The 23079-nt window shown below is 45.4% G+C and overlaps 1 protein-coding gene across 6 annotated transcripts in view; it reads right to left on the bottom strand.

The window, feature by feature from the left end:
* The window catches only part of sd (TEA domain transcription factor 1 homolog scalloped), a 469086-nt gene that overhangs the window by 196646 nt on the left and 249361 nt on the right, over positions 1-23079 (bottom strand). For all 6 annotated transcript variants that reach the window (XM_053775571.2, XM_053775572.2, XM_053775573.2 and 3 more), the window contains one exon: positions 22600-22771. In XM_053775571.2, coding sequence (XP_053631546.1) covers positions 22600-22771 — 172 coding nt within the window. The remainder of the gene's footprint in view (positions 1-22599; positions 22772-23079) is intronic.

Raw genomic sequence — 23079 nt, 5'->3', positions numbered from 1 at the left:
ATTTTGGTCAAAAAATAACGTAGGTCACAGCCTCCAGATAAACAGCAGGAAATTAAATACGAATATTTAACCAAAGGCAGTTTTAATGTTTATTAATTTTTTTTTATCTTAAGTTTGCTATATATATATATATATATATATATATATATATATATATATATATATATATATATATATATATATATATATATATATATATATATATATATATATATATATATATATATGGAATTTAAAAAAAAGTGAAAACAGAAGATGCTGGTTCTCTCTCTCCACTATCCTCATCTCTCACCATCAGGAGATGAATCATAAGTAGGGAGAGATGACAGGGAAGATTCCCACATATTCCTGCCCACACTCCCCTCTCCTCAAAGGTTATCCCCTCATGAGGGGACGAGGAAGAGAGGAATGGGAGAAAGAAGATGAGGGGATGGGGAGGAGATAGGCTGGCTTCTCCCTCCTCCCCTCTTCACGTCCCAACCACAGTTCTCTGGCACCAAAAATTGAGCAGCAGCTGAATTCTTGGCATTCCGGCTCGTCTGACGGCGAGGGAGGAAAAAAGGGTGATGGACTTGTAAAAGGATTATTAATTTCACCAGCAGGAGGGAGGGAGGGAGAGGGAGAGTGGGGGAAAGGGACCGGGGGTGGGTGGTAAGCAGGGGGATAAAGGGGTAGCGTGCAAGGATATCAGCGTTAATAAAGGGAGGGGGCGTGGATGAAAATAAAGACTGGGAGAGAGGAGGAAGAAAGTAGGCGGGATGGAGGGAGCGAGGTGAGAGATGAAGGAAGGAAGGAAGGAAGGAAGGAAGGACGGGACTCTTGCAGATTACGAGGCCTATTTAATAAACTTTACTCTCAGAATAACTTAGGCTCAAATAGCCTCACCATGAAGCCAATTCCTTTAATACTGCTCTGTTGTATGTGTGTACTCACCTATATGCAGGGGTCGAGCCATAACTCCTGGCCCTGTGTGTGTGTTGTAGTTGTTACTAGTTGTCAAAGGCACTTATCGATAGACACTTGGCTTGTTATATGTCGTGTACATTGTTATGTGTGGTGTGTATTGTTGTGTGTGTGTGTGTACGTCCTTAGCTAGTTCGCTGGGGTTGAGTAGTATTTCCTGTCCCCGCCTCATCTTCGTGGGTCTCCATTACCAGCTTCTGGCATAACAAACCATACCCCCGGCCGGGATTGAACCCGCGGTCACAGAGTCTTCTGGCATCTCGAGATTCGTCATACTGAGTCTTAAAACCGTGCATAATGCTGGCCTCAACTTCCATACACTTCATTCCACTTACCTGTGAGTACATTCCCTCGAGATGAACTTGTAGTGACCAAGTTTGATTAAAAATATGTGTTTCTATGTAGTATAATATCAATTCTGTTGTCTGAAATTCTAGCCGGATTATGTGTCAGAAAACGCCTGAAACCTCTCAATGATTCGCTCCTCTTTAGGTTTCGGTTTCAATTAAATTGTGCGCAATTCAACAGTCTGCCTGCCCCTATCTGCTTAGACAATTTCTCTAAGTATACTGTCATGTCGTAATTATGTCTCCCCTACTCTCTTCTAAGGGTTAATTTCCTTAGTTCAGGGCAAGAGAGGGCCATGATGCCGAAGTGCTCTTGATCCTAGAAACTGGAACTTCTCTCCCACACCTATTCCGAGGTGCCGTATGACCCTTACGGATTTATGCCTTCCACATAAATATAACATAAATATGTCTGGGTGGCTGCTCTGGGTCAGAGGGGAGAGAGAGAGAGAGAGAGAGAGAGAGAGAGAGAGAGAGAGAGAGAGAGAGAGAGAGAGAGAGAGAGAGAGAGAGAGAGAGAGAGAGAGAGAGAGAGATACCAAGACAAACATCCGTCTTGCTGATCTCTTTCTCGGAACCGAGTGCTATAATAATACCAACTACTGAGTTTTTTCTCGTAGTGGACACCCCTCAGTCCTGGCACTAACGTCCTTGTCTACGTTCAATGCTCCCCTCAGCTCCCCCACCTCTCCCCTCAGCGCCTTTTTTATATTAAACAAAACTGGATACATCAGCAACATGCTGCTATTGCAGCATTGTGGGAACAAAAGCTAGCTGTGTTTCCCTGTCACAGTAGATGGAAATAAATGGTATAAAATACCGACACAATGGAAATATAAACACATATGCAGTATAATGTGATCCTTTATTGACAACGAAACGTTGTCAATAAAGGATCACATTATACTGCATATGTGTTTATATTTCCACTGTCACAGTACTTCACAATGGATGGTTTCCTTACGTCAAGTGATGAAAGGTGTCAAACTATGTTGGGAAACTTCAATAGAGAGAATATCAAGTATTCCAGTATGGGTTCGGTAGTTACTTTACCATGTAAACATTAGAGGCGAGGGAGGGTTGGGTCTCAATACGGCGTAACCTGTCACGGGCTCTATATACCACCAACAAGAAGTCAAGTGAGGGGTTAACACTACCAGGAACCTTAATTAAACACAGCACTTGGCTTTGTTCCCAAGTGTTTTACAGAGTGCTATCTTACCGTTACGCAAGGTTTCAGCGGCTGCGTAGCACCGCTATTTGCGTTATCCGTGTGGCCACACCTGAGTGACAATGGCCACACCTGAGTGATAATGGCCACACCTGAGTGATACTGGCCACACCTGACTAACAGCGGCCACGCCTAAATAAAACGTCAGGTGTACAACTACAATTAAATATGTTTAACTACAACAGCTGGTAGAGTGAGTGTGTATACACTGCATTCCTGTACGTGAATGGATTTTGAATAATTATGACATATGTTCAAAATATCATATCTACAGAGTAGTTACAGTAAATGTTTGATATGTTGATCTCATTACTTCACACATCAGACGAGAGAGAGAGAGAGAGAGAGAGAGAGAGAGAGAGAGAGAGAATGTGTGCCACATACACAGGTATTGTCTGTTCCAGCACACACAGGTGTGGGATGAGAGGCCAACACACATGAACACTTGTGACAAATATAGTTTACGCGTGATGTTCTCTGTGATCGATTTTGATGCAGGTGAAACACAAGACACCCCTCGCTACACGCGCGCGCGTGCACACACACACACACACACACACACACACACACACACACACACATGGAGGATTCTACACACGCTAGACACTTGCACGCTGTTCACCACACATGGATGCAACAGATGTATGGCTGGCGCATCAATGCAATGACGGTCGTCCGTCATCAACACCTGGTGTTAATGCTGAGGCAGGTGACATACCACAGGACGAGTGGTGCTGCCCAATACTGTGTATCTGGTGTTGTGCTCACTCACACTCTTCAAATCACTAGTGCTCCCTCACTTAGAATATTGCTCAGTGCTGACGGCCCCGTTCAAAGCAGGATAAATAGCGGAGGTGGAACAAATACAGAGATCATTTACGGCTCACACTGAACCAGTAAAGCACCTAAACTACTGGGAACGTCTTCAAGTCTTGAACATTTACTCACTGGGGCGGAGGAGAGAGAGAATGATAATATATACCTGGAAAATACTTGAGGGCCTGGTCCCAAATCTGCACACTGCCATAACAACATGCTGGAGTGAGAGATATGGAAGTGTAATTAAAAATAAACCCAGTGAGGAGCAGGGGTGCGATTGGGACAATAAAGGAACACTATCAACATCCGGGATCCAAGACTATTCAACATCTTACCAGAAATCAGAAACACAGCTGGGACAAGTGTAGAAGACTTCAAGAGGAAACTGGACAAGTATCTTCACTAGGTGTCAGATCAACAAGGCTGTGATGGATATGTGCGGCAGCGGGCCTCCAGCAGAAACAGCCTGGTTGACCAGGCAAGCACCAGACGAGCCTGGTCCATGGCTGGGTTCAGAGAGTAGATAAACTCTCGAAACTCTCCAAAGGTATCAAAGGGAAAGTGGTGCTGCCCAATACTGTGTGTCTAGTGTTGTGTTCACTCACAGGGTGAGTGGTGCTGCCCAATAATGTGTGCGTGGTTAACATGTCATTCCCCAATGAAAATCATTGGTACACTGAGAGATATTCACTCACATCATGAGTCAATATCTCCATTGTTTTTTTTTTTTTATAATTTATTTTCCTACTCTCCCTTCCATCCTCCTCCTGCCCTTGCTTCTATTCATTCACTTATCCGGACAATATTTTATTCCACCAACATCGCCATCGTGTCTAATAGTTCCCTCCTCTCCATGAATATATTTTCCCAGTGTTGCAAAAACTGGATACATCAGCAGTGTGATGCCGCACTGTTCTGTATCACAGTTAAACACTGTCAACAAAAGTTAGCCATGTTTTCCCTGTCATATTCCGTCACACAGTCTGAGTTGGGAGACTTCACTAGTGTCAGCCTGAGCTGGGAGACTTCACTAGTGTCAGCCTGAGTTGGGAGACTTCAGTAGTGTCAGCCTGAGCTGGGAGACTTCAGTAGTGTCAACCTGAGTTGGGAGACATCACTAGTGTCAACCTGAGTTGGGAGACATCACTAGTGTCAGCCTGAGTTGGGAGACTTCAGTAGTGTCAGCCTGAGTTGGGAGACTTCAGTAGTGTCAACCTGAGTTGGGAGACTTCAGTAGCGTCAACCTGAGTTGGGAGACATCACTAGTGTCAACCTGAGTTGGGAGACATCACTAGTGTCAACCTGAGTTGGGAGACTTCAGTAGTGTCAGCCTGAGTTGGGAGACATCACTAGTGTCAGCCTGAGTTGGGAGACTTCAGTAGTGTCAACCTGAGTTGGGAGACTTCAGTAGCGTCAACCTGGGTTGGGAGACATCACTAGTGTCAACCTGAGTTGGGAGACATCACTAGTGTCAGCCTGAGTTGGGAGACTTCAGTAGTGTCAACCTGAGTTGGGAGACATCACTAGTGTAAGCCTGAGCTGGGAGACTTCAGTAGTGTCAGCCTGAGCTGGGAGACTTCAGTAGTGTTAGCCTGAGCTGGGAGACTTCAGTAGTGTCAGCCTGAGCTGGGAGACTTCAGTAGTGTCAGCCTGAGCTGGAAGACTTCAGTAGTGTCAGCCTGAGCTGGAAGACTTCAGTAGTGTCAACCTGAGTTGGGAGACATCACTAGTGTCAACCTGAGTTGGGAGACTTCAGTAGTGTCAACCTGAGTTGGGAGACATCACTAGTGTCAGCCTGAGTTGGGAGACTTCAGTAGTGTCAACCTGAGTTGGGAGACTTCACAGTAGTGTCAGCCTGAGCTGGAAGACTTCAGTAGTGTCAGCCTGAGCTGGAAGACTTCAGTAGTGTCAACCTGAGTTGGGAGACATCACTAGTGTCAACCTGAGTTGGGAGACATCACTAGTGTCAACCTGAGTTGGGAGACATCACTAGTGTCAGCCTGAGTTGGGAGACTTCAGTAGTGTCAACCTGAGTTGGGAGACATCACTAGTGTCAGCCTGAGCTGGGAGACTTCAGTAGTGTCAGCCTGAGCTGGGAGACTTCACAGTAGTGTCAGCCTGAGCTGGGAGACTTCGGTGCAATGCGGATATCGTCAAGTATTCCATTAAGGGTTGGTCAGCTTGGACACCTACAGAAGTTTCCTTCCAGCAGGACTGGAGTTACTATTACTTGAGTTTTACCATCTCTCATAACAGCTCATCCCATACACAGCAGAGATGGTGTGTGTGTGTGTGTGTGTGTGTGTGTGTGCGCGCGCGCGCAACAATGCAGAATCATTATTGTAATAAAAACAAAAGATAAACTTATATACGAAAGAATTAGCACTGCAGGAGGCCTACTGGCCCGTGCTACGCAGGTCCAAGTAGCCTTTCGACATTTTCAAAGGACATTTATATGCCTAAGTATTCATATTCGGCCATCACTGCACTCCGTCCGTGGAGGGGGGGTACCACTCCCATGAACACCAGGGCGTCCCTCCCCTCCCATATCAACACATGGGAGTCCCCCTCCCATATCTCCAGGTGAGGGGTGCCTCCCGCCCCTATCAACACGTGGGGATCCCGCTGCCACCAACACAATCACCACACAAAGCCAAACAAATAAAACACCGGAGCGTATTTTCCGCCATGACCTCAAAACTTGTGGCGGCGGCGGCTGCGGCTACTGTTGCTGATGTTGCTGCTGCTGATTTTGTTATATGTTATTACCGCTGATGCTACTTCCGCTGTTGGTACTACTACTACTACTACTACTGCTGCTGCTGCTGCTGCTGCTGCTGCTGCTGCGACGGCGGTGGCGACTGCGGCTGCCGTCGCCGTCGCCACCGCCGCCGCCGCTACTGCTGCTGCTGCCGCCGCCGCTACTGCTGCCGCCGCCGCCGCCGCTGCTGCTGCTGCTGCTGCTGCTGCTTCTGCTGCCGCCGCCGCCGCTTCTGCTTCCTCCGCCGCCGCTTCTGCTGCCGCCGCCGCCGCCGCTACTACTACTACTACTACTACTGCTCGCCTCAATATAAGTACAAATATAAACTACATTTCACTCCTCTGCTGCCAACAACTATGTAACAACCACAACTTGTCATACTTATACTTCATTTAGATCGCGTAAACAAGGCGCGGATCACACAATCAACAATACACCAGTGTACACAAGATATTTTTTTTTCCACCAAGGAAAACACCATCGGTATAACAAAGTGTGAATATAAAACTGCCGAAAAGGACCGATGGTATATATGATTTTACGGTGTTGGATCCCTTCTGTACGCGTCATATATCAGCCGGTGCTTATAGGCGCCTCCCCTTGCCTCAATGTACGGCCCAGGGGACCTGACGTACGGCGGAGGGTCAGTGAAAAACTGCGACCTATCTACCGTAATGTGCAGCAGATGAAGTGTTGTATCTGCTGTGTCAGTCACACTCTGCTACTGACGGTGCTACGGTGAAGCAAGGAAACAAATAAAAAAAAATCTCTAACGAGCCTGGCCCATGGCCGGGCTCAGAGAGTAATGAAACTCTCGAAACTCTTCAAAGGTATATGAAAGGTAACCGATTACTACAACTTTATACACAAAATAACACACACAGACAATATATATATGTGTCGTGCCGAATAGGCAGAACTTGCGATTTTGGCTTAAATAGCAACGTTCATCTTGCCATATAGGACAAGTGAAATTTTGTGTATGCAATAATTTCGCCAAAATTATTCTGAACCTAACGAAAAAAATATATTTCATTGTGTTTGTTTAGTATTAAATTACTGTAAACAAATCTAAAATATATTTAGTTGGGTTAGGCTAAAATAAATTGCGCTTGTTATAATAAGGTTAGGTAAGATTTCTAAGTTCCTTTTGGTACAAAATTATAAATTTTCACATCAACGTCAATGAAAAAAATATATCTTTAAACGTATAAGAGAAAATTTTAGAAAGGACTTAATTTTAAATGAGTTCTTGCTAATTGACCAGTTTTACACATTCGGCACGACATATATATATATATATATATATATACATATATATATATATATATATATATATATATATATATATATATATATATATATATATATATTATAGATTAAAAAATCAATTAAGCCACTGCTAAACAAATGCATATTCTCAAGCGAGAGAGAGAGAGAGAGAGAGAGAGAGAGAGAGATAGAGAGAGAGAGAGAGAGAGAGAGAGAGAGAGAGAGAGAGAGAGAGAGAGAGAGAGAGAGAGAGAGAGAGAGAGCGAGAGCACTTCCTTAGGACAAGAAAAAATACAGGAGCATTTCGTCAGGGTAATCTTATCGGTGGTTATCCCAGAGGTTATCAATGGTATGACGCACAGGGCCACCACCTTCCGATAAGCTGTGTTCTTCCACAATCCTTCCCCCCCCCCGCCCTCGTCAATACCTCTGGAAACCCCATAGGTTATGTGAGCGGAAGAAGGATGGGAGGCTTGTGATGGGGTGACGTCGATCTGACACCCTAGAATTTATAGGCTGAAAGACGTTAACCTACTTCAGCTCATTAGCAGGTTATGGTGACCTATCTCAACTCATTTGAAGGCTATGCTGACCCACCTCAGCTCATTAGCAGGCTATGTTAACCTACCTCAGCACATTAGCAGGCTATGTTAACCTACCTCAACTCATTAGTAGGCTATACTGACCTACCTCAACTCATTAGCAGGCTATGTTAACCTACCTCGGCTTATTTACAGGTTAAGAGATGTTAACCTACCTAGGCTTATTTCAAAGCCCGGCTGCATAACAATCCACCCACAACAATCGTCTACCACCCAAGTCCCTATATACTGCAAGTTGGACAGGGAGTGACGACAGGTGCAAAGAAACACTGTTGATATTGTTACTTATAGAAGCTCATATCATTGTTAATGGTGTCACTGTTTTTTTTTTTTTGCAATGGTACTTGAGAATTGTGACAACAATACTGACCATGGGAATATTGCAGCAGCACATGTATTAGTCACTACCCCCGTCCAGTGGCTCATCAACAAGGTCGTGACTGATATGTGGGTTGTTGGGTCATTAACATCAACAGCCTGGATGAACAGGATATGACAAAGTTTTGCCTCGGGCCGGACTGAAGAGCAGAACTCATTTAAAGGGGTCACAATCATGGGGTTAGGATTCAGGTGGTCATCGTGATCTTTATACAGGCAGGTCCCGGTTTACATCACTTCGTTTTACAGCATTTCGCTAATGCGGCGATTTTCAATTATACCCATTCTTCATCTATTCAGACTTCCTACAATATATATATATATATATATATATATATATATATATATATATATATATATATATATATATATATATATATATATATTCACCACTTATTATAATCTAAGGACGAAAATGTTTTAAGGTAAGTAATGTGTATACTGTACATGCATTTTTTAGGCCTAGCACTATTACTCACTTAATATACGACAGTGTAAACTTTAAACATGTTATCAGGCTTTTATATTCACTTGAAAGTAAGAAAAAAAGTTGAAAAGTCTTGAAGCTCTTACACTTTTCGGGTTCTCTCTTAGTAAGATAAGATTCTGTTCAGATTTTTAACCCAGGAGGGTTAACCACCCAGGATAACACAAGAAAGTCAGTGCGTCATCAAGGACTGTCTTATTGATATTAGCGTCCTCAATTTTGTCCCCCAGGATACAACCCACACCAGTCGACTAACACCCAGGTACCTACTTATTTCCTAGGTGAACGGGACAACAGGTGTAAGGAAACATGCCCAATGTTTCCACCCTTGCCGGGGATCGAAAAACGGACACTCACCATGTGAAGCATGAGTGCTGCCAACCAGGCCACGGGCCAGCGTGCCCCTGCTGTTACTGTAGGTACTCTGCACCGTTTGACAACTCTCTATTGCTTTCATAGGGAGTGATTTCGTTGTTGAGGCCTGGGACCAGTCCTAGGATTTTTTCCAGCTGCCCAGGAATTCCAAGGCATACCATTCCAGAAACTTCTCGCTAGTTAAGTGTTTGTTGAATATGCACAGTAGTGAAGGCTCTCTGTACTTACCAAAAATAGTGAAACAGACCTTCGGATTTCTGACAGACCCCTAAGTGGCAGTAAATGAAAACGATATCCAGTCTTAGCGAAGTAAAAAGTTCTGCGTCCTCATGACGGAGGACCTGGAAGTGGACTGTCTTGGTGGTAGTACTAGTACTCAACCTATTTGTGGTTGCTGGGGGGAGAGTCACAGCTCCTGGTCCCCGCCTCTTTCCCTGATCACTACAAGGTCCACTCTTTTATCCCTGCTCTCTCTTATCGTACCTCTTTTTAAAACTATTAATGGAGCCTGCCTCCACTACTCCACTCTCCAGACTGTTCCACTTCCTGACAACTATAAGACTGAAGAAGTCTGTTCTCTAATGTGGACGAGGATCGTACAAGTAAATCATACATGATATCTGCACACAACAGGCGATCACACACATCACACACCCTGGGCCAGGGTGTGTCTTCCACCCCTAACTTTATCCTCGTTTGTGCTTCTGTGATCACAATAGACAACAGAACTACAATAGGTAATCACAACACAGCTACAACACAACAGGGGAACAATACACGCACCTGAGGTGAAGAAAGAGTGACAGTGGTAACATAAACCAGCGCAAATCCCTAATCACCCTCCTTCCCCCTCCCTCCATTCCCCCTCCCACCTTTCCCCTCCCTCAAAACTTGACGTGCAGCCTACCGCGCAAACTTATATACAACTTCTCAGTCAACTTGACCCACAATGCCTTAAAGTTACATTTCATCCTCCGTAAACTTGTCTTGCCTTCCATTAACACCCCTCCCCCGCCCCTAACCCCCCTCCCCCGCCCCTAACCCCCCTCCCCCTCACATCTTCCCAATACCTCACCCTTCCCTCGCCTCTCACCCTTGCTCTTCGCTCCTTCCAACCCCCCCTTCCTCTCTACCTTCTGTATCCCCTACCATCTTCACCCCTTTCTTCCCTGTCCCTTGCCATTACCCCCCCCCTCAAATATCCCCGCCAACCCATCAACACCCCTCCCTCCCTGTTCTATCACCCATACCAGCACCCCTCCCTCTCCTATAACCCGTACCTACACCCCCTCTCCTGTCATCCCTACCAACACCCCTCCCTCTCCTATCACCCCTACCAACACCCATCCCTTTCATATCACCCCTAGCTACACCCCTCCCTTTCCTATCGCCCTTCCTACACCCCTTCCTCTCCTATCTTCTCTACCTGTACTCTTCCCTCCCCCCATTTACACTACTCACCATCCATCACCACCCCTCCCATGCCATACCTACAGCCTCCCCTCTCCACCCATGGCATAACCCTGCCGACTCCCTCACCCTCTTGCTCCTCCCTCACACCATGTAGGGATGCAGCGGCCGTATGCAATAAGCTTGGAGAAGAGTGAACGCCTGGCCAAACAAAGAATTCATATCGGACGGGGACCTGTGGAAGTGGAGGAATAGGTAGGAAGGGAGATAGAGATAGTGGAAAGGGAGATGGAGGGGAAGGGGGAGTTGAAAGGGAGGGAGTGGGTAGAAGCAAGCTGGAAAAGGACAAACCAATAATACCCGCAACTGATTTCAAAAGTTCTAAATAAATTATGTGTTTAGCGATGGAGATGCAGAAGATTGATCCTGTGTTGCTGAAGAAGCCTGTTGTGCAGGCGAAACCCGGGTGTTACCCGAATAGTGTGGGTCGCATCCTGGGAGATCTAATTTGCCCGAAATGCTCTGCATAATAAGGGGCTTTCTATGTAGTAGTATGTCACTGATGTCAGCTAGGCCTGTATACCTTGTACATGTACTTGTAGAAATACAGATTATTACTATTACATGCGTCTTATTCATCAACTTGTCGGTATTGTATCCCATCATAATTTGGTGATAATAGTGCTCTCTAACTGTGCAGTGAAGTCCTTAGAACGTAGGCGAGAAACTGAGAACATCACAGAGTACTAAACATATATATATATATATATATATATATATATATATATATATATATATATATATATATATATATATATATATATGGCTGGAAAGTACTTGCAGGCCTGATCACAAATCTGCACAATAAATAACAACATATAGGAGTCAGAGGGAAGTAACTGTAAAAGAAATCCAGTGAAAAGTATGGGCGCCGTGGGCACAATAAGGGAACACTGTATCAACGTCCGTGGTCCCAGACTACTAATCTTACCAGAAGATAAACACTGCTGGGTGAAGTGTAGAAGTCTTCAAGAGGAAACGGGACAAGTATCTCCAAGTGCCAGATCAACCAGGCTGTGAAGGATTTGTGGGTCATTGGGCCGCCAGCAGCAACAGCCTGGTTAACCAGACAAGCCTGATCCAGGACTGGTCTCCGGATGTAGAAAAACTCTCGAATTTCAAAGCAACCAGTCATTCATGACACTGTATATAGCGTACGTTAGGTCCATACTGGAGTATGCAGACCCAATGTGGAATCCACACTTGGCCAGGCATGTCAAGAAATTGGAGAATGCAGAGATTTGCAACGAGAATAATCCCAGAGCTAAAGGCTATGTCCTATGAGGAGAATTTAATGGAACTAAACTTGATGACACTTGAGGAAAGGAAAAGGGAGGACATATCCGTAATCTCTTATAGGTTACTTATAGCCACTTCAAGGGGTCACCGCCCCCGCAACCCAACGTATGCCCTACAATTCAGCTGATCAGGAGCTGACATGAGGAACATGTCGAATTCCCTCTTGCAGACGGCCAGGGGTTTGTTAGTAATCCCCCTTATGTATGGAGAGTGAAACGTCGTGGTCACTTTACACTTACTGTATTCTCCCTCAGTGTACTCATCGCTCCCCTGCTTTTCACCGGAGGCATCCCGCATCATCTATTAAGCCTCTTGTGTTCATATGTAGTTATTTCGGTGTGCAAATTTGACACCAAGCCCTCCAAAATATTGAGAATTGATATGATGGTCAGGGATAGAGTGTTCAAGAGGCGGAAAATAGGAACACAAGAGCACAACTGAAATTTGAAAACACAGATGAGTCACAAGGATGTTAGGAAGTATTTTTTTTCCGTCTTAGAGCGGTCAGGAAACTAAAGGACCCCCGGAACACCCTCCTGGTAGACAGGCAGACCTGGAGAGCGGAGTGGTAGAGGCAGGGTCCATACACAGCTTGAAGCAGAGATACGATATGACTCTCGAAGCCTGAAGTGAACCTAGTAGCGACCAGCTAAGTGGCAGGGCCAGGAGCAGCGACCCCTGCAGCCACATATAGGCAAGCATGCACGCACGCACGCACGCACGCATGCAGGCACACGCGCACAAACACCCACAGACGGAGTACAGTCTAGGGGGCCAGAGACTACAAACCTCACTCAAGGAAAAGGATCTTGGCGTGAGTATAACACCAGGCACATCTGAGGCGTACATCAACCAAATAACTGCTGCAGCATATGGGCGCCTAGCAAACCTAAGAACAGAATTCCGACACCTTAATAAGGAATCGTTCAGGACCCTGTACACCGTGTACGTTAGACCCATATTGGAGTATGCGGCACCAGTTTGATACCCACACCTAGCCAAGCATGTAAGAAAACTATAGAAAATGCAAAGGTTTGCAACAAGACTAGTCCCGGAGCTAAAGGGTATGTCCTACGAGGAGAGGTTAAGGGAAATCGACCTGACGACACTGGAGGACAGGAGAGATAACGACATATAAAATACTGAGAGGAATCGACAAGGTGGACAGAGACAGAATGTTCCAGAGATGGGACACAGCAACAAAGGGTCACAGTTGGAAGTTGAAGACTCAGATGAATCACAGGGATGTTAGGAAGTATTTCTTCAGTCACAGAGTTGTCAGGAAGTGATGTAGTGGAGGTAGGATCCATACATAACTTTGAGAAGTATGATGAGGCTCATGGAGCAGGAAGACCTAGTAGTGGCCAGTGAAGAGGCGGGGGCCAGAGCTGTGACTCGACCCCTGCAACCACAACTAGGTGAGGTGAGTACACACACACACACACACACACACACACACACACACGCGCGCGCACGCACGCACGCACGCACGCACACACACACACACACACACACACACACATACACACATGGTTCCACCACTAACCTCACGGCTCATACAACTCAAATTACTGACCCAGCCACTTCACTAGGTCAATCACCATCGAGAAAACTTTAATGCCAGGAAAGTTTCCGTGTTACTCGCCTCAAATTTAGCTCAGTGTGGCCAGACGATAAACAAGTGTGTAAGAAAACGTCGTCAATCAGCGCGACGTAAATAGACAAACCGGCAACCCCCGCCCAAGGCCACCCATGCATAAATGATACGTTTGTAGCTGAGGATTTTGATGCTCGATTTTATCAGGCAACTACCGTGCCTGGCCTCGGTGCTACACCACTACCACCACTCAGCAGGAGGAGTGGCGACAACTGCCGTGGCGGTAACAGGAAGGTAATCGAGGGAAAACTCGGGGAATTTCCAGATAAATATAGTGCAAAATGTTGTGTGTGGCAGCGGTGAGGCGGTGGTGATGGTGGAGCCAGTATACTGCTGCTCTCCCCGGCAGTGTGAGCCAGACACTCAGACTGTATGATTCTCCTCACTCTCTTTCTCGTATTTCCATCCCAAACAAATCTAGATTCATACCTTACTACAGCTGATCCTCTCCCCCTCATTATTCACACTACCATTATTTTAAAGTTAGTACAACACGGTAATAGTAAGAAAAGGAAACCTTAGGCCACAATCTCATGAATAAAGGGAGGTGCAGAAAGCCTAATAGGTCATGCGAGGAGAGCTCAGCAAACGATAATCCCTCACGTAGCTGCTAATTTTATGCCCCAAACACATCCTCGTCTTTCCCTCACCTACCTCATACTGTCTTTTAATTTCCGAGAGTTATTTACATGGTGAGCGTGTAGTGTATGTAATTAAAGCTTCGAGCAGAGCTAAGCAGCTCGCGGTATCCAGTCTTTATCTTAGCATATTTCCAGTGGTGTACACGACCTCCACTAGCAAACCACTGTGTTTGTCTGTGTGCAGGTGCGTGTATATTGGTGTTTTACCGATGAGCTCTGAATGACTTTACAGGAGCACAAGTACTGTGTGTGAATCTCCAAGCTTGCTTCCCTTACTATAACAAACTTCTATTCGCAGTCACTACACATTTTTCCGTGTATATCAATGCAAGTTCAAGGACATGATGGGAAAACAGATGTTGCACATGTGTCTAATTCTTACCACACTGTGCGTCTCCGGTGTGAACTCCACAAGTTGGTCTGGCAGCAGCAGCAACAAAGGAGAATAACAGAGGGGCGGCCAAGTCACTCACCTAACGCCTCAACGTGCCAGCCACAAGCTTGCAGTTGCCACGCAATCATTCTACGCATATTGGTATGCCAAAATGGAAGGCGTTGTACTTGTAGCCAATTGTACTCATGTGATGCAAACATCATACATACACACACACACACACACACACGTCACTCACACACATACATACACACACACACACGTCACTCACACACATACATACATACACCCACCCACCCACCCACCCACCCACCCACCCACCCACACACACACATCAAATATGTGAGCACGGACACAATTATGAGGCTCTGTTTGTCGTATGCGCTAGCCTTAATTAGCTCAGGTCGATAATTTAACAGCTCAAACCCCCGTGTGTAGTGGACGACAAAGTTGCTAACGTTAAGGCTATTTCCTCATTCCAGCAGTTAAATAGCACACTGGACACAGGAGAGACGGTGCAAGGAGATTCTTCTCTCCCCAAACATACGCACGGGTACGCATGCACGCGCGAGCACTCAACAATGTCAAAGGAGAATGAAAGAGGAGGGAGAGAGAAAAGAGGTTAAGAGAGCGTGAGAAGAGAGGAGGGAGTGTGGTATTGGAAGTAGCAATAAGGAACAATATGCGCGAGCGTGTGTGTGTGTGTGTGTGTACTCACCTAGCTCTGGTTGCATGGGTCGATTCGCACCTCCTGGCCCCGCCTCTATGCTGGCCGCTACTAGGTCACTCTTCCCGCGCCATAAGCTTTATCATACCTATTCTTAAAGCTATGTATGGATTCTGCCTCCACTACATCACTTCCCAGACTATTCAACTTCCCGACAACTCTGTGAATGAAAAAATACTTCCTAACATCCTTGTGATTCATCTGAGTTTTCAACTTCCAACTGTGAACCCCTTGTTGTTGTGTCCCATCTCTGGAACATCCTGTCTCTGTCCACCTTGTCGATTCCTTTCAGTACTTTGTATGCTTTTATCATATCCCCCCTATGTCTCCTGTCCTCTAGTGTCGTCAGGTCGATTTCTCTTAACCTCTCCTCGTAGGACATAACCCTTAGCTCCGGGACCAGTCTAGATGCAAACCTTTGTACTTTCTCTAGTTTCCTTACGTGCTTGGCTAGGTGTAGGTTCCAAATTGGTGCTGCATATTCGTGTGTGTGTGTGTGTGTGTGTGTGTGTGTGTGTGTGTGTGTGTGTGTGTGTGTGTGTGTGTGTGTGTGTGTGTGTGTGTGTTTTGGTTGTCCTGTCAAGCCTCTCGGGACACAAAAATCGGTAATCAATAGCAGACGTTTGAATGATCCTTCCGCACCTTGACTAAGAGCTTGCATGACGCCGCCGCTGCTGTCGCCGCTGCCACCGCTGCCGCCGCGGCCGGTGCCACCGTTGCTGCTGTTGCTGTTGCACTGTTACCACTTTTACCGCTGCTGTGCTGCTTTTACCACTTTTACTGCTGCTGTGCCACTGTTACCACTGCTGCTGCTGCAACTGCTGTGTTGCTGTTTACACTGCTGCTACACAGCTGTTGTGCTACTGTTACCACTGCTAGTGCTCCTGCCACTGTTACTGCTGCCGGTGTTGCTGTTTTGTTCCTTCTTCACATAAAAATGCGTGCAAAAGGAATAACTGGGAAGGTGGGCAAATAGATTCTTAACTTCCTTGAAAACAGAACCCAAAGAGTAACAGTAAACGAAGTGAAATCAGTGGCTACTACCGTGAGAAGTTGTGTCCCCCCAAGGCACGGTACTCTCCCCACTTATTTTTCTCATTCTAATTTCTGACATAGACAGGGACATTAATCACAGCACTGTAACGTCCTTTGCAGACGATACTAAAAATTATATTAAGTGGCGTTCACAGAAGCTGATATCAACCAAGTTTTCCTTCCTACCTACCTACCTACCTCGGGGGTCAACGCCCCCGAGGCCCAGTCCTTATGATGTTCAGTGAGGACAAATTTCAGGTATTACGTCATGGAAGAATGGAGGAAATAAGAACAAGATCAGAGTACAAGACAAATTCAAATTACTCAATATTACTGGGAGTAATAATGTTAGTAGATCTCAGGTTCAAGGAACACATCAATGTTATCATCGCAACTACACGAAGAATGATATGTTGGATAACTAGAACCTTCTAAATAAGGGATGCCAAGACACTGATGATTTTTTCAGGTGACTCGTTCTCTCTAGACTGGAATACTGCTGTGTACTACCAGCCTCCTTCAACGTAGGCGAAATTGTAGACCTCGAGAATGTACAGAGAACCTTTCCAGGTCGTAAAAAGTAAGTTTAGCACCTAAATTACTAGAATTGTACTCCTTAGAACACAGGCGAGAAAGATACATCATAATCTACACCTGGAAGAGCCTCAGGTAAACCACCGTTGCTGTTCCTGCCACTGTTACTGCTGTTGCTGATGTTTCTGCCCCGCCCACTCGCCTACTACTGCCGCCCTCACCCGCCCACTCGCCTACTATTGCCGCCCTCACCCGCCCACTACTGCCGCCCTCACCCGCCCACTCCTGCCACCCTCACCATATCACTCACTACTGCCACCCTCACTCGTCCACTCACCTTTCTGGTACTGCCGCCCTCAATCACCCACCTTTCTGCCCACCTACTATGAGGGGCGAGGCACCTAGGCACTACAGGTGGTGCACTTTCACCCACGAGAACAACGTCAGCTGGAGCTTCAAGGTCAGGTGCCCCTGAAGCTAGCGGAGGGCTCTTAATCCAAGGAACTGGAGTTACCCTTCCTCCTTCCTCGGCTCAAACCTGACCAACTCCTCCGGAACCGACTCCAGGTAAGGGCGCCATGACTCCCAAGAAATTACTGCTGCCCCAGAACTATGCCCCAGGAGGAGCATAGTTCTGTGCCCCAGGAGGGTATTCCTGGGGCACAGAGGTACCCCAGGAATACCCTTCTGAGGCACCCCTCGCCCAGGCTGCCTCAGCAATCCCAGTTGAAATTGTGGTATTTTTTTATAGTGAAACCAGGTGAGGGTGGGGAGGTAGTGGGAGGGGTTACGGGTGTGGGTGGGGAGGCAGTGGGAGGGGTTACGGGTGTGGGTGGGGAAATGAGGAAGGTGAAGGGGTGGGACAAGGTAGTGGGTGGAACAAAGTAATGGAAGGGGAAGGATTGTGGTTGGGGTTGGGTTGTGGGTGGGCAGGGTAGTGGAAGAGGATGGTGACTGGCAGGGTAGTGCGTGGTGGCTGGGACAGGGTTGTGGTTGAGGAGGGGCATGGTGGGGCAGGGTGGTGGGCAGAGTGGGGTAAAGTTTATACCAAGTACTATAGCACCAGAACACTGGGTGATACAGTACTTCAATCATCCTACCTCACTATCATCATCAACTTGCTACTGTCCTCACCAGGTCACTCTCTTATTACATCAATCAGAAACACAAACTACAATTATTCAGTCTACTTTTTCATCTTCAATCCCTTCCGCGTCACTGGCTGTTATCAAATTTAGACGAAAGGGGAAGTATCCCCACCATATACGCTACGATGCTGGGTTCTTTGACATGTACCCTGTGGAACGTTGCACTGTGTGGGGAGAGTGGCACCCCTTACAGAGAAGTCACTCTTATTCTCAGGCACAAACCTCACCTACGTGGGGGTGGGGGTGCGAAACGGGGTGGTGGGCGGAGAGGTGAAGGTGGGCTGGGCGAGGTAAGGCAGCCAGGAACAATAACAATGTTCCAAGTATCAACAAAGGAACGCTGGTGACCTTGAGCAGCCAGAGTTCCCAACCCACCACACCCTTCACTTCTTCACTTACCACTCGTCCCTCAACCCACCCACCCCACCCCACTCACTCCACTTACCTCTCTCCCTCCAAGCACAACACCTCTCGCTCCTCCATTTATCTCCTGTTCTGCTCCAACCAAACCTTAAAAAGCTGCCGTAGTTATTGTAGACACACCAGAATACCTGACGATATCCTCACCGTCCAGTGTCTCTCAGCTTAGGCTGGCAAGTTTCATGAACACCATCCCATCTGATAGAAACAAAGGGAAACTTTGACTTTTTTTTGGGGGGGGGGATCCCAGGTAATTTACACCTACGTTACTAATAATGCATCCACAAAACAGTGTTTTTTTAAGCGAATACAATACTTACTATGTATGATAATTTGTGTAACTGTATTTATATGTACCTGTACCTAAATAAACTTACTTACCTTCTGTTCCCAATATGTAAATATCATATATACTAGTGCAGGTAAATCACAGGTAAACAGGCAGCCGCACACTGCCTTTATATCCAATTATGTTAAAAAAAAAACAGTAAAACGTAACTTTGAACACTAACCAAGAGAAGAGATTTTGAATATCACTTGCAGAGTCACACCCACAAGGTCTATTATAAAGACCACTGTAGTGATGCTTTACAACAACAATGTTCTCAAGAACATGACAGTGAAAATAGTTGAGCGTGGGGCTGCTTGTGCTTGGGTCAGCAGGTCTGCTGACATTGCTTTTGTTGTTCTTGGAACACAAAATGTGTTGTCGTCACTGACTGACATTACCCTTTAAAATCTCCGTGGCCTCTGAAACAACACTAAGAGTGTCATCTCCGTTACACTCTGAAGCAGCTATTATGATGCTCCATATATTGTTACTATCTTGTCTTTCATGTGCTCCCTGGAGCCACTGGAGAGATTTACCTTTTCTTCCAGCCGGTTCGATTAAAAGTGCAATAATCGACGTAATTAGCGAAAAAATGTAGTTTGTCAGACAATGCCTCCAACTACTCTGAACAGGTGGGCCGTGGCCTGGTAGGCAAAGTTCTCCTTTCACACGCTCAGGGTCCCTGGTTCGATTCCCGGCAAGGGTAGAAACACTGGGTGTGTTTCCTTACACTGGCTGTCCGTGTTCATCCATCAGTAATAATGGCTACCTGGATGTTAGTCGACTAGTGTGAGTGGCATTCTGGGACAAAACTGACCTAATTTGCCCGAAATACTTTGCATGCAACAAGCGGCTTTCTATATAGTTTTATGTCACTGCTTGTATACCTTGTACATGTACTTGTAGAAATAAAAATATTATAAAAGTCGAAATATGAAATGAGAATTTCGAATTTTATGGACTTTTCATAAGAATATATTTTTTTTTAAATACTAGCTTTTAGATCAGTCTCTTGCGAGGAACCTTATCGAATGCCTTCTTGCAGACTGGGAAAATGCAGTCCACCCATCCATGACTAAACTGTTCTGTTTTCCTCTGACTTAAGACTCTCGTACTATTGTAAGACAATATTTCCCATCCCTTAATCCATGCTGGTCTTCCTAACAAATCCTCTCTTCAGCAGGTGAGCAAGTACGCTCCCCTTTACAACTTTCTCCACAATCTTTGATCGCATGAACGTCAATGACAGCGGCACACAGCCGATTGCACACTATGTGCCTGCCTGCGAGTGCTTACTATCTAGAGATACAACACGGCTGAAACACTGTACGCTACATAGAAAGATAGATAGGGACCATCGGCTTCCCCCTCACAGACCCAATAAAACCAACCACACATACCATTGTCCAATCACCGGTATAGCCACTGCCAATAACCCACTCCCAGTGCCTGTACAGGCTAGTGGTACCCGACCCCTCACATCCCCCCACCCCCATTACATAGTCCCTTCACCAACGCCCCCTCCCTCTCCAACAACATACCCTCCCCCGCACCCGTCCCATCATAAATCAACAACTGTGCATGACATTAGCGATGGAGGAATGAGAATAAGTTTTGGAAGGAAGCATGGGTAATTGTGGGTGGTGGTGGTGGTGGTGGTAGCAGTAGTAGTAGTAGTAGTAGCAGTAGTAGTAGTAGTAGTAACAGTAGTAGTAGTAGTAACAGTAGTAGTAGTAGTAATAGTAGTAGTAGTAGTAATAGTAGTAGTAGTAGTAATAGCAGTAGTAGTAGTAGTAGTAGTAGTAACTAGTAGTAGTAGTAACAGTAGTAGTAGTAGTAATAGTAGTAGTAGTAGTAATAGCAGTAGTAGTAATAGTAGTAGTAGTACTAATAGTAGTAGTAATAGTAGTAACAGTAATAGTAGTATAGTAGTAGTAGTAATAGTAGTAGTAGTAGTAGTAATAGTAGTAGTAGTAGTAATAGTAGTAGTAACAGTAGTAGTGGTAATAGTAGTAGTAGTAATAGTAGTAACAGGGGTAGTAGTAGTAGTAGTAGTAGTAGTAATAGTAGTAGTAATAGTAGTAGTAGTAATAGTAGTAGTAATAGTAGTAGTAGTAACAGTAGTAGTGGTAATAGTAGTAGTAGTAATAGTAACAGGGGTAGTAGTAATAGTAGTAGTAGTAATAGTAGTAGTAGTAGTAATAGTAGTAGTAATAGTAGTAGTAATAACAGTAGTAGTGGTAATAGTAGTAGTAGTAATAGTAGTAACAGGGGTAGTAGTAGTAATAGTAGTAGTAATAGTAGTAGTAATAGTAGTAGTAATAGTATAGTAGTCGTAGTAGAGTAGTCGTAGTAGAGTAGTAGAGTAGTGGAGTAGTAGTAGCAGCAGCAGTAGTAGTAGTAGTAGTAGTAGTGGTGGTGGTGGTGGAGGTAGTGAGTGGTGGTAGTGAGTGGTGTTGGTAGTGCCTTGAGGGGTGTGTTCATGACTAAAGACACTAACACACAAGGGGCTCCAACACAACTCTCACCCACCACACCTGCAACTGCCACACGACACACACAAAGAATAGTTTAGAACTATATACATGGCAAATGCTAAGCACATTATTATGTGCGTGACCCCAGTGTGGAGCAGTCCGAGTGTCAGAGGTCCCCGACTCTTCAACGCCTTCCCTCCATGCATACAGGGAATTACCAACAAACCCCTGGTGATCTTAAAGAGAGAACTGGACAAATTACTCAAATCAGTGTCTGACCAGATGGACTGTGGACCAGGTCTTTATCCTCCAGGAGCCCTGGTCTGGGACCAGACCGCGGGGGCACTGACCCCCGATTTACAACCAGAGTAGTACTAAAAATGGCGAGGAACATACTAACAGAGAGTAAAGAACATGAACCTGGCGGCGGTGATATGAACTATGGAAGACTTGATTACCACGTATACAATCATAAAATTAATTCCTAATAAAGACAAGAAAGACTATATGAATCATGAGTGAAGATGATACGTGGAGAAGTGAAATTCAATACACAGAGATATTAGGAAGTAATTTTTTTAATTTCAGGGTGGCAGAAATTTGGAATAACAAAGCGGTGGGTGTAAATTTAATACAAAGATTCAAAACCAGGCATATAAGGACTCACGAGACCAGAAACCAGTAAGACCTGGCGACGAAACCTTAGAGGAAAGCCACGTTCTTGAGACCAACAGAAATAACTTTTCTTCTTTAAAATCGGCCATTTAAATATCAATTTAAATAATCGTGTTATTTTTTTAGTTACATGTGCGTTATTATTATATTACCTATACGGTTAAAGAGATTACACACACACACACACACACACACAATATATATATATATATATATATATATATATATATATATATATATATATATATATATATATATATATATATATATATATATATATGGACTCGAACCGTGGTCCATGCGTTTGTAATGTGTTTTCCTTTCATTATGGTCTAAATGTACATTAAGATATAACGTATTTGTTCACATTTAGTTACGCTCGGCCAGTGAAACCTTCCCCTCCTTCCCTTGCCAGACAAGAATAACAATTCCCTCTGCAACACAAGAACACCCCCCGTGAGGATGAAGAAAGCGACTAACTCAGCAGCACAAAAAACACATAGGGAAGATGGAGAGAGAGAGAGAGAAAAACAACAAGCGAGTGTGGGGTACTCACCATACATCTTGCCCTCGTCTGAGAGGATAATCTTGCGTCTGCCACAGGGAGGGTAGATGGCCAGAGCCTCCTGGAAGCTCTGCTCGATGTCTGGAGACCACACCCCCTCAGCGTCCGCCCCGGACACGTCCTTGTCATCGTGAAGCGAGTTGACGTCGTCATCGTCCAGCGGCTGGGAGGACACAACACTCTTAGTTACTGGTTATTATTGTCGAAGGCTCAGGAAGACAGCAGGGGAGTGGGAAGTAGGGGACTGGGGGCGCATGACTTGTATACACAAGACTAGTTACTCCTGGAGGTTGAGGAAAAGAAAGGAGTACATAGGTAGGGGGCAGAACCCCCTCAACCACTGATTACAACAGTTATTAACCATGATAAGACATGGAGACCAGGATATATAAGGAAGGCAGAATAAACGACCTGGTATTCACCCTGAGTGGTTTCGACATAGGATAAACATCCTCTCAAACATTCTATCAA

This window comes from Cherax quadricarinatus, chromosome 10 (genome assembly GCF_038502225.1).
Source record: "Cherax quadricarinatus isolate ZL_2023a chromosome 10, ASM3850222v1, whole genome shotgun sequence".
Lineage (NCBI taxonomy): Eukaryota > Metazoa > Arthropoda > Malacostraca > Decapoda > Parastacidae > Cherax > Cherax quadricarinatus.
This window is presented reverse-complemented; position numbering and strand designations above follow the sequence as displayed.